Source organism: Chelmon rostratus, chromosome 7 (assembly GCF_017976325.1).
Source record: "Chelmon rostratus isolate fCheRos1 chromosome 7, fCheRos1.pri, whole genome shotgun sequence".
Lineage (NCBI taxonomy): Eukaryota > Metazoa > Chordata > Actinopteri > Chaetodontiformes > Chaetodontidae > Chelmon > Chelmon rostratus.
Genome location: NC_055664.1, coordinates 14,925,983 through 14,941,950, shown reverse-complemented (window position 1 = coordinate 14,941,950; position 15,968 = coordinate 14,925,983). Strand labels below are relative to the sequence as shown.

The 15,968-nt window shown below is 41.7% G+C and overlaps 1 protein-coding gene across 1 annotated transcript; it reads left to right on the top strand.

The window, feature by feature from the left end:
• Nucleotides 1-6,199: 6,199 nt before the first annotated feature.
• Nucleotides 6,200-12,487, top strand: foxn1 (forkhead box N1). The gene is made up of 7 exons (XM_041940768.1): nt 6,200-6,535; nt 7,709-7,804; nt 8,060-8,181; nt 8,344-8,440; nt 10,354-10,561; nt 10,771-11,211; nt 12,189-12,487. The coding sequence occupies exons 1-7, from the start codon at nt 6,200-6,202 to the stop codon at nt 12,485-12,487; spliced, it is 1,599 nt and encodes a 532-aa protein (XP_041796702.1).
• The last annotated feature ends 3,481 nt before the right edge of the window (nt 12,488-15,968 follow it).

The following is a 15,968-nucleotide window of genomic DNA, read 5'->3' as shown; positions in this document are numbered from 1 at the left end:
TTTTTAATTCATGTGAACGGTTTTGGAAATCGTAAACAAAACACCGCTATAGTTCTTTGTCTACAACTTGTTGGATTCCAGTTGTGACATTTATAAGTTGGCTTTTCTCCTAGCCTAACCCACAATTTGTACTGGCTCTGCTACATCAAAAGCAACCACATTATTTGCATATTAGGAAAACATTACTTCACAAGGTGAGCAAACAATTGCATGGCATTTGACATTTGAAGGGTGTTTTTTTAATCCTGCACATCACATACTGAAACATCCAGATGGTTACTGTCTTCCTAACGTGCTGATAACCGCTATTTTGTACCAGCAGTCGCTAACTTTCTAATTTACCACTGCAATTTACAACGCACAAAGCATGAACATATGATTTATGGGTTGATAAAATATTGCAGGTTTGAAGGAAAGACTCTGATTTAAAAACACAGATCCCAACACTTACCGAGGTTTGGAGGTTGAAGGCTTTACACTTTCAGCATTACACTTTCATATGTGTTTGATCACTATTACCGATACATTAACACCTCAGCTGTAATTTGCTGCTGCAGATGTTGAAGATGGGGCTGATTTTAATTACTTCACACACTGCTAGTTTTATCTATAACAATGCATCAAAATTTAAAAGGTTATCACATGTTTTATATGTAAATTATTTTCTAGCTGTCATGCATCATAAAAATGCTAATGCAAGAGTAAATAACTAGTAGCTCAAGCCTGTGAGTAAATGTACACACTTCACACTTGCAAGTGGCTGCAGCACCACTGGCTTCAGTACTTACAGCTCTATCAGGTGATCATTATTAAAACTGAAACAAGTGACTAGAATGTGAAAGGCTTGCAAAGACTCATAACAGATGAGATTCAGCATAAAACATGAAGAAATGCAAAATAAAAAATGCTTTTGGCCCAGTATATTATAATAATGTGTACTGGACTAATAAACACATTTTCTAAGCTTTTGTACAATGTTGTGATTACTTCTAGTTTCAATGTCGCAGCTTATAGTGCGGTCTCACAACACTTTCACTTTTGTGCCAACGACATTTTGGCTTCCATCTGAAGTGTTGGCAGTGATCACACTGACCCAAGAAGACGAGCATGTAAGGAACTCATCACATTCACACCTTCGTCGTGTCACTAATGGAAGGCACATGTGGCTGTTTAAAGGGTTGGTTTACATTTTTCAAGTCTCTTTTAAAGCAATGCTTTATCCTGTGCAGCAGATTATAAATGGATGAGGCATGTGCCACCTCACATAATGACAGCAATAGTTTTTTTGCCTTCCACAACAGAAGGGCTCTATTGTCAGACGCCATTGTTTGTTTACATTCCAATTGCCAGAAGTCGGCCCCTAGCACCTCCTTCTTAATGACATCATGCACGTCGTGAAAGATGGCAAATGCTATTGTAATCTGTTGCGCCTCTCAGCCAAATCGCTGCAAGAGTCTGTGATGCTATAATCACCACATGTGACAGAGTGACCATCTTAACCGACAGTAATAGCGCTGTCTGTCTTGTTGCCTGTGGATTTTGTCCTCCATCTGTTCCTTTGAAGGGGCTGCACGGTGGCTCGGTGGTTAGCAGCGTTGCCTCACAGCTAGAAGATCCCCAGTTCAATCCCGCCTGGGGTCTTTCTGTGTGGAGTTTGCATGTACAGCGTGGGTTTTCACTGGGTTCTTGTCCGTAGGTATGAATGCGTGGTTGTTTGTCTGTATATGTAGCCCTGTGGTAAGCTGGCGACCTGCCCAGGGTGTCCCCTGCCTTTGCCCGAGAGATGGCTGCTCCAGCCCCCCCGTGACCCTGCAAAGGATTCAATGGTATATAGATAATGGATGGATGTTCCTTTGAAAACACAACATAAATTGATCTCTTGATGTATGAACAGGAGGAATGGTTACAGCAAGCAAAACTCAAGTTACAGTGTTTATATGAGCACCTGTCTACCGTTTTCTAAGAAACTTTGAACCTGTCCTTTAAGATCGGGCACAGGGGGCTGAACTCTTGGAGTGAGGGTGACATTTCTCTTTCGGTCCAACGGGTGAACTTGGCTGAACAGACTGAAATCACCGTATGGAGCATCATACATTCTTGTCAGCATCACTAAAACAATGATACACTTAGTCTCTGTAATGGGCAAAAAATAATTCAAATAAGCTGTATTGTTTCCACAGTGTCACAAACAGTATATCGTATCTTATCATAAGAGTGGGTTAAACAAACAAGCATTTTGTGAAGTCTTCTCTGGAAAAGTTCTGTATAAAGACTCTTCACTCAATCACTCCAACACCGAGTAATTCCTCAAATGTTTTGGCTGAAGATACAAAGAGAACCACTCCTAAGATTTAATTGTTGGTAACATCTCACAGTAGCCAAGGAATGTGAAGTGGCACATCTTACCAACTTGTCAACTTACGAACACGGGCATGAGTTTATACTGTGGCGAAGGCATGACCCAGAAATAGTCTCTAAAGCATGTCGAGCAAGGCTACAAATACACACTAGAGACCGTCTTGCACTGGGATCACACCACCTGTTACGGAACAATGGAACACATTCGCACACAGATTTATTCAACACGCCTAGCCATCCACACATGGTCGACTTTTAACCCACGTTACTATTGACAGTATTGATGTATTGATCCCATTTGTTACAAGGAACGAAAAGCATCAAATGTGATTAGTTATATAGACTGTGTCATTATTGGCAAGAGATGGATGACGAGTTGTTTGGCAAGAACATGAACATTGGTTTGTCTGTCTGCTGGCACGTTTTGTCGATGCGATAGCGTCAAAACTGTGCAGGTGTGTAGCTGAGATTCAGAAAGGAAGGCCAAGTCAAAGATGGTTGTGGTCTAACCCCTGAGTGATGAGTACACATATAATAATGTAGTATGACTACTTAGTGCTTTACAAAGGCAACTGGACTTGTTTGAGGTTGTAGATGTTTTGCGTCTCATCCAAGAGGCTTCTTCAGTTCTAAGCGCCTGGTGGGAAGTCCCAGGCATGAATCCCACTGTAGGATCGTTCACACCAAGAATACAAGCCACACTGCTGCATCTTATAACTAATAACAAACATGAATGCGATTTTTTACTAGTTTTACAGTTGTTCACAACTGTATTCTGTCTATGCAGGTAGCTGGAAATGACATATTCACCTACTCATCATGTGTTTGTCAGTGTCTGTTTTATTTTGATTCACATTGTAGAAATTGAAAATTAAGAGGTGTAATTTCCAGTTTATGTCTTTGTTTGGATTATGATAAAGAAGAACAACTTGGGAAACAAGTTTTTGTTGTGCAGCAGAAGTATTTTTCAATCCAGAAGAGTCTTTGGCAGGTCTGAGAGAGTAAAAAGTAATGTTAAACACCTGGGTTTCAGCAGGTCATTCAGTGAACTGACAGCGTTGTCAATACACGTGAAGCATTCAAACTGGTTCTGCATCTGTACGTGTTATACCCGTGCATCCATCGGCCGTCTGAGAGACTAAAACAGACAAACACACACAAACACTCACACACACATGCACACACCAATGTTTAAGTTTCTTTTCTTGCTGTAAGTGCATGCGTTCTGGCTGGTGGCAGCGTGTCTGTCAAGCAGATGAGAGGATTTGTTGCCACAGCGGTGAAACGGCAATCTCTCAACTTTCACCTCAACACTTTAGCCTTCTTTGATCTGAATAGAAAGAGTTTCGATTGCTACTTCTCTCTCTCACTCACTCACACACACACACACACACACACACAAACACACTACAAGAGAGGTCGATCCCACTTTCTCTGCTTCAGCATTATTTGGCTTTACGTGACCTGACAGTCATGGTTTGTTGGCAGTTTTAATGAGCTTGGTTTATGTCAGGGTTGAGGTTACCTTTACTGGAACCTGGGCCACGTGCCTGTCACCTTCGCTGGGATCAGATAACACTTCTTTTACACTCAACCGGATAAAATCCTGCCCCATGCACATCCAACAACGTCAAACTTTGGTGTTTTAATAAACTGGCACTGAAAATGAACTCAGCTCTTTCCACGCCTGCACTCAGGCTGTCAGAGGACACAGTATGGTGTATCTTGCAGATTTACAGCAGAATAGAGACTCTGTAGATATGATCTCGAAGGATCAGTGACAAGAAGTGCTTTGTCAAAGTACTTAAGATATGCTTTCTGTCATGTGCCAACAGCAACATACAGTAAATCAAAAGTAGGATTTAAAAAAGCTTTATTTTTTTTCACACTTGCATTTTCCTCACTTATTCGCATCAACAATTGAAAGGAATAGGATGAACTGTTGGAAAACCTCTTATTTGCCTTCTTTCTGAGATGATCAATATCATTCTCATGCCTGTATTGCGCTGGAGGCAGCAGCTGGCTACCTTAGCTTAGCATAAAAACAGAAAACAGTTAGCCTACCTCTGTTCAAAGTTCGAAAGCATCCGCCTACCCAAATTTACACAGGGAACATAACTAATACAGAATAAACAGGCAGATATTTCTAACTTTAGACAGAAGGTTTGTGTAACTTCCCCCTTGTTTCCAGTCTTTATGCTAAGCTAACCAGCTGCTGACCGAACAAGCACATTTCCAAAAATGTTTAACAGCTCTGTGTGACCCTTTAATTTGAACTGCAGAAGCTAATAAACATATCATCCATCGCAAATTATGCTGACCCCTGTTGGGCCAATCAGTAATAAGATGCATCATCTGGCTGAGTTTGATCGAAACTGGGCCAGAAAAATGCCACAGAGGATGGATGGATGTTCCCTCCCGTCTCAAATTTAGCCTGTGTGTTTTGTGTTTTTTTTTGATGTCCTCACAGGAGCAGATTTTGGTGCAGAATGTCAAGCTCCCCGCCATTTTACCCCATCAGCAGTGAGTCTCAAGCATCAACCCCTCAGGCCAGCCGACACACCTGCCAGCAGATGGCACAGTCACAGGTACTGAGCTGCCTAAAGCCTTTCTGTTAAAACCCAAAACAGAAAATTAGCTCTGACTCTTGTTTGAGTCCTGTTTGGCTGCTGTCTGCGCTCCAGTTTGTACAGACTTTGGTTTTAAATGGGTAATTTGTGAATCAAATCAATCTATTTAGACAAATGGCCTTTGCTTTCAAATGTTATTGATCTTTTTTAAGGCAAATTATTTAACATGTGGGTTACATGCAGTATTTAACTGTCTGAAATAGTTTGACATTTAGAGAAGTAGAGTTTCTTTTTCTCTCATATTTGTCCATTAGCTTAGCATAAAGAAACAAACAGATAGCGGTGGTAATAGGATCAATTCAGCAATATACATGTTCAACCCAAACACGATTCTCAAGATAAGGAACCCCAAAGCCAAGTTCTCCGTCTGTATTATTGTCATGAATGTAGCCATCGTGTCACTCAGCACCTGAGCTATCTGATAAAATGTCTTGAATGACAACTTTCTTCGTCAACACCTGCAAGCCATATAAATTGTCCTGTCAGCATCTGACATGAATGATCATGCCACTTGGCAGGTGAATGTTGGCAAACATTATCTAGCGCCTTTGTTAACTTACCTTACTTGTTGGCTTGTGCTTACCATGTCCCGCATATAATGGATGGAACAGTGACAGTTTTGTGCTAACATTCATCTGTTTTTGGGTAAGATTTTCAAATCAGTGTTCTGGTGGAGTTTTCTCTGTCTTGGATGTTCAGATCGTTTAATGACACATGAAGGCTCACCAATTCTCTTTTTGCTACTTTGCAGAGGAAATCAGAATGGCTATGCCATGGTTTTGAAGATAGAAAAACTTACCATCTTGCAAACTTGCAAAATACTGATCCATAGCTACACCTGACTTCTCCTTTGATACCCCTCGTTTCATCGTAGCCCCAACCCGCAATTTGACGGGATTGTTCTTTAGGCATGTGAGGTATGAAACCCTGACTGTGTGAATCTGTGTTTGGGGCTGTCATTGGTCCACTGTGGTTCCAAGGTGGAAAAGCTCCACCAGGGCACTAACTGCTTATTTTCCTCAACAGCATACTCTTTGGTTTGTTTCCGATGAAAGAGGAGGTTTTAGTGGCCTCTGGGGATCATCTTGGCAGCATTTTGATCTAGAAAAGGGAGTGGAGAAAAATTCCACATGAGCCCTGCCCTGATTGGTTAGCCAACAGTTAGTGTAGATTGTAATTAATATCTTGAATGATTTGTATCCACTGTGATGATGATAACACCACAGACTACAGAGAGCAGGTACGACTGCGTCACCCAGCGAGAGAACAATGACCTCAGCTCGAGGACTGCGGCTGCGAACAGGAGGCACAGCTGCGATGGCGCCATCAGTCCAGGGTCGGGACCAGCACCGGGACGAGGCCCCGCTGAGTCTGACCGCTTCCATCCGTACCGTCGACAGTTCAGCAACGGATCAGTGACGGCCGCGGGTTGTCTCCAACAGTGCTCGTCTTCCTTCAGCTGTCTGCAGGAGATGTGCAGCCCTGACACGGACAGCTCAAGTGGCGAGGCACCGACATCCTGGGACCAGTACAATGGCAGCTTTCAGGTTTCTAGACTTCTGGTACAGTACACTGATTTTATTCTCACCTGTTGTTTCAAATAAAGCTTTCTGCAATGTGAAACAGGAAGTTGATATCAAGGTCATCAATCGTATGTAAGGTTTGCTAGAAAGAAAAAGAGTGAACAAACAGAGTGCAGGACCGGAACTGTGGAAAAAATGCAACGCACGGTTCCTCACTTGTGTTCAGTCATTACAAACACATGAAAACGAATCTGAATCAAAATATTAAAGTGGCTATAATTGATGTTTTTAGAATAACAATGTATCAAATGAGAATGTGAAAACAATGCGACAACACCAAAGGGGCCTGTACTGATGAACCAATTCAGTCATTCCAAGGAAGTCCGTTGTTGGACAAGACACAGTTTAAAAATCTCCTGCTTGGTTTTTGTGCTGTTCCCCAGTGCATCAAAGAGTAGTCTCCAATATTCAGCAACTTTGCTCCCCTTAATTAACTCCCCGCTTTGAGTAGTGCTCTGGGTTATCCCTGATGCTCCTTCACCTGAATGTTATGCACCTTGCTTTAATAAAGCAAAAAAAGTCTGCAGCAGAGGAAGACATAGTGTTTAGCCTTATGAAAGCTTGTTTCAACGTGTTTTGCCATTCAGCATGTGGAAGACTGGACTCAGTCTGGCAAGCTTGTTGGTCAGCATTAGCTTTTGCCACATTTCTGTGCTCCTTCCTCTGTTCAAACAATGGAGGATTGAACTGGCTTGAGCCTGTATAAAACACACCTGTGTCATCTGCTGGATGTGGATGTGAATGACATATCTTGCAGCACATTTCTCTTTCATTCATGATTTGGGAAAAAGCAAAAAGACACTAAAACAGAGTGAATATTGGACTTATATTCATCCTGTGGGCACAGCTCCAAGTGAATGATGTAACAATGCTCTGTAAATCCTAAATGCTGGATGTGTAAATTGGAACTGTTTGCGAATAACTTTGCCATACCAGATTAAAAGGTGATGACTCATTAGTGCTCACAACAAAATCATTCACTCCACGATAAAGGCATCAAATCGGGCCACAAAGTCAGTTTTAGTCCCAAAGTTTGATTACAGATGTTTTAAATCGCATAAAAAATGTGGCTGCACTGCTCTCCACAGTCTAAATGGCTTCTCTTAACAGTTTTATTTTATGTTCTCATGCTTGCAGAGTTCACACTCAGAACTGCCAGCTGCACCAGCAGAGCCTTCCTGCTTCCTGTCTCAAAGCTATCCATCCTACAGCTCATCCAGCCCTCTACAACAGGTGAGTGAGTGTCGCAGAAGGCTGATTAATTAAAGCATGAGTGATAGATATTTAGGTTTATGATTTGAGGGTATCACAATATACTATATAAGTCAAGATAATGCCACCAAATTTGGCCTAGAAGCTTTTATGGATCAATACACCTGAGTCAGCAAAAGCAAATGAAAGAAAATGGCATGAACAGTGGCTTTGAATGACATATCTGTCTTTTATTGGTTTTCAGGTTGTGATTTTGTGTTTTTGTGTTCTCTACAGGTCTCATCTAGACACTACCCTAACAACGACCAGTCCAACAGCTCCAAATATTCTCTCTCCACTGAATCACACCAGGAGAGCACCACACACTCCCTCTTCCCCAAGCCCATTTACTCATACAGGTAATACTGCATCACATTTCATCATGGCATTAGTTTTTGGTAGAAAAATAAAGCGGTTCCAAGGAATATGGGTGGGGTCCCTTAAATTGAAGTGCTTTGTTTGCAGTAAGCCAAGCTTCTAAATAAAATGCTAATGTAAAAATGTTTCTGTCATGGCTGCAGCATCTTGATCTTCATGGCTCTGAAGAACAGTAAAACAGGAAGTTTGCCAGTCAGTGAGATCTACAGCTTCATGACTGAACACTTCCCCTATTTCAAGGTATCACTATTAATGTTTTCTATCTTACACATGCTGAATTTAAATCTGCACAAGCAACAGCCCGCACAGATATTCTGCTGCAAAGTGTTCATGCTCCAAGCAAAACTGTAATCTCAGTTTATGTTTTGCAATATTTACAGCAGTATGATTTCTGCTGCTCCTATTTGTCTGCTCCTGGTTTAGGTAAATAATTTTAGCAGCATGTTTGGAGCTGGATCCAGTCACTTTTTCCCAAGAAGTTTGAGCATTTTGTTTTAATTATTGACCTTTTTGTCATGAGTGTTGAGCTGGCTGTCACATTTCTGGTTAATGACGCATTGCATAAAGCAGTGTGCCTACACCTGCAGCTATAGGTGGCTCTAACCAGCTGGGTAGCAACCTGTTGAGGCATGAGGCTGGCATGAGGAGTAAAATGAGGAGGTGTTTGGTATCTGTTTGATATCTGCTGTGTGTATTTGCATGTGTGTTTCTGGGCAGTTTGTGAGAATATTGCAGGAGCCAAAGAGATATCCTACAGTAATTATACAATACTGCTGAGAAGATACTTGGTAGATTAAGACACCTTATAAATTCATGCCCCGTGCTTTGATATTGATTAAATTAGCCCACGGCAGGGTTGTGCCTCGATTTGGGTCGTCACGTACATTTTCCAAAGGGTTCCACATATCCACAAATCAAATAAGTTCAGACTCACCTTTGGAAAGAGCTCAAAGACTTGCTGCCATTCATATTAAAGAAGGCACTCTATAGATGGCTGCCTTCCAAACAGCTGCCTGCCACATTAAACACAAGCTGCGGGGCCAGAAAATAAATGAGACAGATGATTAGTGATATACACCAAGGAAAGTCCACGTATTTTGCAAAAGATGTGATTTTTTTTTAGATACATCTAAATGCTTTCTGAATTCTGTCAAGTGTAGAGTTCCTTTCAGTTCAGTGGACACTTGCTCTGGCATGCAGATATCAAACATTGCTGATGGTTGGAAAATGTATTCACGTATTAATATTTCCTGCAGGGAGGGCCTGATGTCCTGGTTTCTGTAAATGGATTTCATGCAACATTTGAACAAGAGTGTTTTCATGCCAACATAGGGCAAAATATGTCGTTGCATGGCAGGGATGCTAATGTTGGCCTGTCGTTTGGTTGGTCCACCACCTTGGTCCAGATTGAAATATCTCAACAAATACATAATGGATTGCTGATTTTTGTATTAACATTCATGATCCCCAGAGGATGAATCCTACTGACTTTGTTGATTCCCAGACTCTTCCTGTTGTGCCACCATGAGGTTGACATTTGTAGGTTTTTTTGTAAAATGACTCAACATCTATTAGATAAATTGGCACCAACTTTGGTGCAGATATCCATCCAGTTCCCAGGCAGTGTATACTACTGACTTTAGAGAGCCTCAGTTTTTCTCTGTAGCGCCACCGTGAGGTAGATGTTTATGGTTTTAACTTTTAATAAGTAAATCATCAATAAGTCCGATAGTAAACCCAGAACAAATCATCGCACAGTGTCAAGTGTCACTGCTAGTTTCCGACCGACAGCCAGATTTTTGCGCCTGGATTATGTGACATTAACTTGCAAAAGTAGGGCTGGACATGCCTTGTTTGTTTCTTGGTTATTGTTAGGGTTAGATGGTTGGTTAGATTTTTAGGGTAAGAAAGAAAATGTCAGGGTCAGAGCCAATCAGAGGCAGAGTAGGTCTTTGAAGAATTTGAAAAAAACAACACAGAGGATTGTTTTAATGCGTCGCTGGAACAATGGCTTGATAACTGTGTATCAGCCCTAATCACATGTGCTCATTACCTTTATTCTTATTTCACGACGTCGTCTGACTTGACACATACAAAGCTTAAGAACAGCTGCTTTGAACCTTTTCTTTCCCATCGTCTGCTTCTGTTTTCAGACAGCTCCTGATGGATGGAAGAACTCTGTGCGTCACAACCTCTCCCTGAACAAGTGCTTTGTGAAGGTGGAGAACAAAAACGGGAACTCGTCCCGCAAAGGTTGTCTGTGGGCTCTCAACCCAGCCAAGGTGGAGAAGATGCAGGATGAGGTGCACAAGTGGCGTCGCAAGGACCCCCTTACTGTTCGCAGGAGCATGGCGAAGCCAGGTGGGTCCCCTGAGCCTGCTGAAAGATGTTAGACTGATTTCACTGTGAATTCATGACGGCGAAAGATTAAAAGACTAAAGACGCACTGTACAGATGTTTTAATCAGTTTTTGCTGTTCTGATCTGCACTTTAAACTTATCAACGCCGGATGGTAATTTTAACACATCTTATTTGATTCAAACTTTATTTGATACACATTTTTTCTACAGAATGCCTTGACCGTCTACTGGGGGAGAGACCGGACAAGCTCAGGTCTTTGCCACCTTACCCAAACCCAGCTTTGTTATCCAGAGTGGCCCCTGTCTACACCACCACCCCATCTTCTTGCCCCCCAGCCCAAGTTCAACCACCCTGCCAAGCCATTCGGCCTCCACAGTACACACATATACAATCTCAGCAGCCCTGCTACCTTCCCCCCGCTGCTGCTCACCCCAGCAACTCATTTGCCATGTACTCACCCTGTGGACAGCCAACAGCCATTGGGAGCCTGAACTCGCCCATGGTTGCTAAGATGCCCCCTGCTTACAATGTTGCCCTGCAGGCTGAGTACAGCGTTGGCCCCAGGAGCGTGCAGGACTTTCTGCTGGAGGGAGACGCCAGTTATGACATTGACACGCTCAACCCCAGTCTGACTGACCTGCAACTGCAAGGTACAGGAGTCTGATAGAGACAATATGAAGGGTAGGAAACAAACAAGCAGGAGAGATGCGAGCTTTGATCGCTGTGGTAATGAGAGGTCAGGTTGTGTATTACAGTGCAACACATTTGTTCAAACTCATCCAACTTCTGCAAATCGACAGATATATTTGCACTTTTGATATTATCAGTTATTATTAGCGTTCAAGATAGCTCACAGATATATTGGTGTCAGTGTATATGTCGGCTGATAACTAAGTGCAGAAATCCAGTATTACAGCAACTAAATGTTGGATGGTGCTGTTTCCACTAGGGAGCACTAACAAGTTTATTTTCTACCTGTGAAATTTCCTCCTTGGTACATCATGATGGTCATGGTTGTTTAATAACCAACTGACAAGCGTCCTGGCTCATGTTCAGCAGGGACACAGGAAGAGATGATACATGCATGTGACGAAGGCAACTGATCACAACCACATTAGAGTCTTGTTTGCTCTGTGCTCACTATTTTCAGCTCATAGCATGCCGGTAGTTACCTCATGTTTTACAAGTAGACTGTGAAAATGTGGCATCATTTCGTTTGGATGCAAAGTCTGGATATGATACGATTAACAGAAATCATGTTGCTATCATACCAGCACAGACCTCAGCAAGTCAATGGAGCAAAAGCACAGATGTAATTATTTACATTAATAACGGCTGTGCATCATTTCCCCGATGTCCCACGTGAGCCATGTCATTAATCCAACATTACACCAACACATCTAAATGTCCCATACTACATACTATAAATATACCACTAATGATACGATGAATTATACTGTATATAATGATCTATGTTTATATTTAATCACTTTATTATCTGCATTGTCTAAAAACCCTGCATGATGTATTTGAGGAGGGATCAATATGCAACAGGAATTAAAATGCATCATTGTTTACTGCTGGTCAGTGATTCCTGAATACATCTGCTATTTCTTTATTTCCTCAGGTAGCTTATGGGAGGAGTTGAGGGAGGACAGTCTGGTTTCTGATCCACAAGACACCACCACGACCCCGACCACTACCTCTGCCCTGCAGGACCACCACGTCCAGACCAGCTGCCTGCAGATCATACCTCCTCCTCCTGCTGGTCGACGAAAAGTAGACTATGAGGTCGAAAACACAGACTGTGGAAGAAACTTAGAGCAACTTGGCTGTTTGAATGGGCTGCATCCTGTGGTATATTCAGGGGTGGAGAGTCTGGCTGGGTATCTGACCTCATGTACCACATCCATCTCCCTAATGTAAAGACCTGACTGTTTGGGCTCTTTCACACTTCCTGACCGTTCATGTGACCTGAATGGGGAAGATTATTGCAGGCAGCCTCATGCCACAGTATTAACTAGGTGGTCATTTAACCCATCAAATCCTCTGTTTACCACTCTTCGGAGGAACTAGTTTGTATCCACTGTTACTGACATGTTCGGCTGATTATATCTTTTTTTTTTGGCATCAATACTTTTTTCTTTCCCTCTTTTGTAATTTTGTAACTGCTCCTGTAATCCTCTAATGGTGATTTAACAAATGCTAATAGGTTTGATAAATGGAAAGGGGAACAGGGAAACACTCGATATATTAAAATTGTAGTTGAATTCTTCATTGAAAACTTGATTATTAAATTTATTTGTGAATTTATCTATTTATTTACATTTAACGGTATTGTAACATTGATTTTTAAATTTTACATTATTGTGGTATTAATGTGTTTTTAATTGTAATTCTAAAACAAACATACATTGTTCTTTCATTTGTAAATCAATTTTCATATTCAGCTTCTGTTCATCTATTTCTAAAGGTTTAGTGGTCCAGTGGTTAGAACTGTCCTGCAGCAAGAAGGTTCTGGGTTGCCTATGTTGGTTGGGTTGGTTAGATTTCTGAGTGAATCAGGGTCAGCCAATCAGAGGTAGAGTAGGGCGGGTCATTCGTTTGCGACTGTAGGGTTCAAGTGACTAGTGGTGCACCACCTCTACCCCAGTGTTAGCTGGGATTGGCTCCCCTTTTACTATCCAAAGACTGTTCTGAGACTGTTTGATCTAGCCCACGAGGCAATTCATAAATTCAAAAACTCTGAAATACAAAAATCTCTAGACATCGATTACTTTTTTCAGCACTACAGTAGCCAAACATGTCCTTCTAAGGGGTCCTTGAACGCAACATGCATGTGGCGGGTATGTTCTTGTCACGTCAATGCGTCATGGCGACTGTTATGAAAAGACAAAAACAAAAGTAGGTGCAGAATATTGCGCTTTCTAAGAGATATTTAGAATTATTTTGATAATTATTTTTCGGTGAGGTAAAAGTGGAGCCAGTGTGTCTAAGTTAGTTGGTTGGGATGCACTCGCAGTGAGAAAAAGGTTCAATTATTACTGCTACAAAACATGCTAAACTGGATGAGCTGTGAAAACAAATATGCTAGGATAACCGTCTTTGGTGGAGTTCAGGTGCCCAACAAGCAGCTTTCACAAGACCACATTTATACAGGCAACCGTAGTGGTGAGCGAGCTAACAGCTTAGCTAATAGCTGAAACCTCATTGAGAGGGAGCATTTGTGAAGGAGAGCCTTGTTGCTGCAGTGGAGCTGTTAGCACCAGACCAAGTAAAATTGCTTTAGAGTGTCTGTTTGTCTGGAATAATTCTTAGAGATGAAGGAAAACCTGACATGGAGACTCAGTGATAGCAAGTATTTGGGTGATTTGACCTTCTTGGTGGACATTATAAAGAACATCTCAGAGCTGAACCTCGAGCTCCAGCAGCTTCTCAGCTCTCTGCTTTCAAATGTGAAATCATTTAAAGTGAAATGAACCTTGTGGCAAGTGAAACTGGAAAGGGGAAACACTGAGCATGTTCCTACTGTGCAAGAACAAAAGCCTGCTGTGACATCTGAATATGCTGCTGTGTATGAAAACTCCTTCAGGCATTTGACGAGAGGTTTCAGGACATGAACAGTAAACAAAAAGGAACTGATCATATTTGCTACGCCATTTAATGTGGAATCAGCTGATTTGCCTGACAACCTACAGCATGAAATCTCAGAGCCGGGTACAACAACCTCTCTCTGCTCGAGTTGTGTAAACTGTATGTACGTCCTGTGGATTTTCCCATTCTGAGGAGACGTGCAGGGAAGTTTTCTGTATGGGACAACCTCCAACTGTGAGCAGCTCTTTTCAGAACTGACTCATGGAAAGACTTGGTTCCATTCAAGACTGTCTGACCCAAACCTGGAGCCAGTTGCATGTAGCATCGTCGTCAGCACTACCATCTGACATCAGATGCCTCGCCAAAGAGAAGCAGTTCCAGCCCTCTACAACAATAGAAATGGCCCTTGACAGGAAAAAGGTTCCCCTTGTGTAGCTAATGTATGGATTTTTCTTCTATACTAAAAACGTAGACACACATGGATTGTTAGAGGATGTCTTCTGCGACAGCACCTTATAGACTGGCTGCAACTTGAAACACACGTACAGGTCCCTGGATTATCATGCATGAGGCATGTGAATTGAATAAAAACACCCTTTTAATGTCTGAATCTGCAGCTTTATGGCTGTACAGTTTTATGGCAAGTTTCAGCTCATTGTTCTGCCGGGAACTTTACTGTTTTGGTTCACTCTGACTGCCCTCGTTGTGCCCGTTTTCGGTGGCAGAAGGCAGCTGTGTTCAGTGAAAAATATCTAACCCCCCTGCATACAACCTGCTCAGCACCAAACAGCATTCAAAGTTAGACTAGCTGGTGAACATGGTGCATTTAGCAGCTATAGTGCCAGATATTTCCCTCAGGAGTTGGTGGGGGCCACAAACTGAATTAATAGAGAGGGAAGATTAGACTTACGTTCATCGGGTGGACATAAACACGACTCCAAATAAATGATCATGTTGCGCCATAACTACCGGTTGTGTAAATAAGCAGCTGTTGTGTTTACAGCTTGTTTCCACTGAACCTAAGTGGCCAAAAAATCTCTCATTTAAGTTCAATATAATAGAGCATTATTTGTATTAAAAAACAAACCGGTGCGGCGGTAACTGTTGTGTTTTGTATATTTTACACTCATTGGAAGGGTGATAGGCAGCAGTGCAGTAAGACTGTTGTCACAGAAGATGGCAGCAAAGATGCTTTGTGACCTGCAGCCTGTTCCACATGACAGTCACATCTTTAACTTTCTGGTGGTATTTTAGTACTTTCCACATTAAGCAGCCTGACAAACATGAGGGAAATTGCATAACAGTCCACCTGCAAACCACCAACAACTGCTGTCTTTGTAACAGTGTTGTCATAAACTGATTAAAGGGTGATATTTTGAAATAAATCTGAAACATTTTCTCTGCAGCTGTTTTGCTAATTATTACTTCACTTTATCAGAGACAAATTATTAATCCTAACAAAGTATATGTTATTTCTTAACACATGTTTGGAAGAGATTTGATCATTGCTTTTAAAGGGATTGTTTGAATATGATGGTTCTAAAGTTCCAAACGTGTGTATGGAAATCAATAATACTGTATTTATGAAGATACTGCATACATTTTAACTATTGAGTCAAGTGACACTGTCTCTTAGGGCTAAATCTTCTCCATCGCACCAATGAAAGTAAAGGAAACAAGGCTGATAAAAGAAATTAACGAAAAACACAGTGCCAGCAGTATAGATTGTATCTATTTGTTTTTCATTCCTTTTATTTGTCGATTCTGTTTGTGCTGATTTCTGATTCTTTTTTATGCTTAACTCTTTTGATAA

Excerpts from the sequence above, each read along its gene's own strand:
- foxn1 (XM_041940768.1), top strand. The coding sequence starts at position 6,200 with ATGATAACACCACAGACTACAGAGAGCAGGTACGACTGCGTCACCCAG. Across the intron at positions 6,536-7,708 it reads AGTACAATGGCAGCTTTCAG|AGTTCACACTCAGAACTGCC; the intron begins GTTTCTAGACTT and ends TCATGCTTGCAG. Across the intron at positions 7,805-8,059 it reads CATCCAGCCCTCTACAACAG|GTCTCATCTAGACACTACCC; the intron begins GTGAGTGAGTGT and ends TGTTCTCTACAG.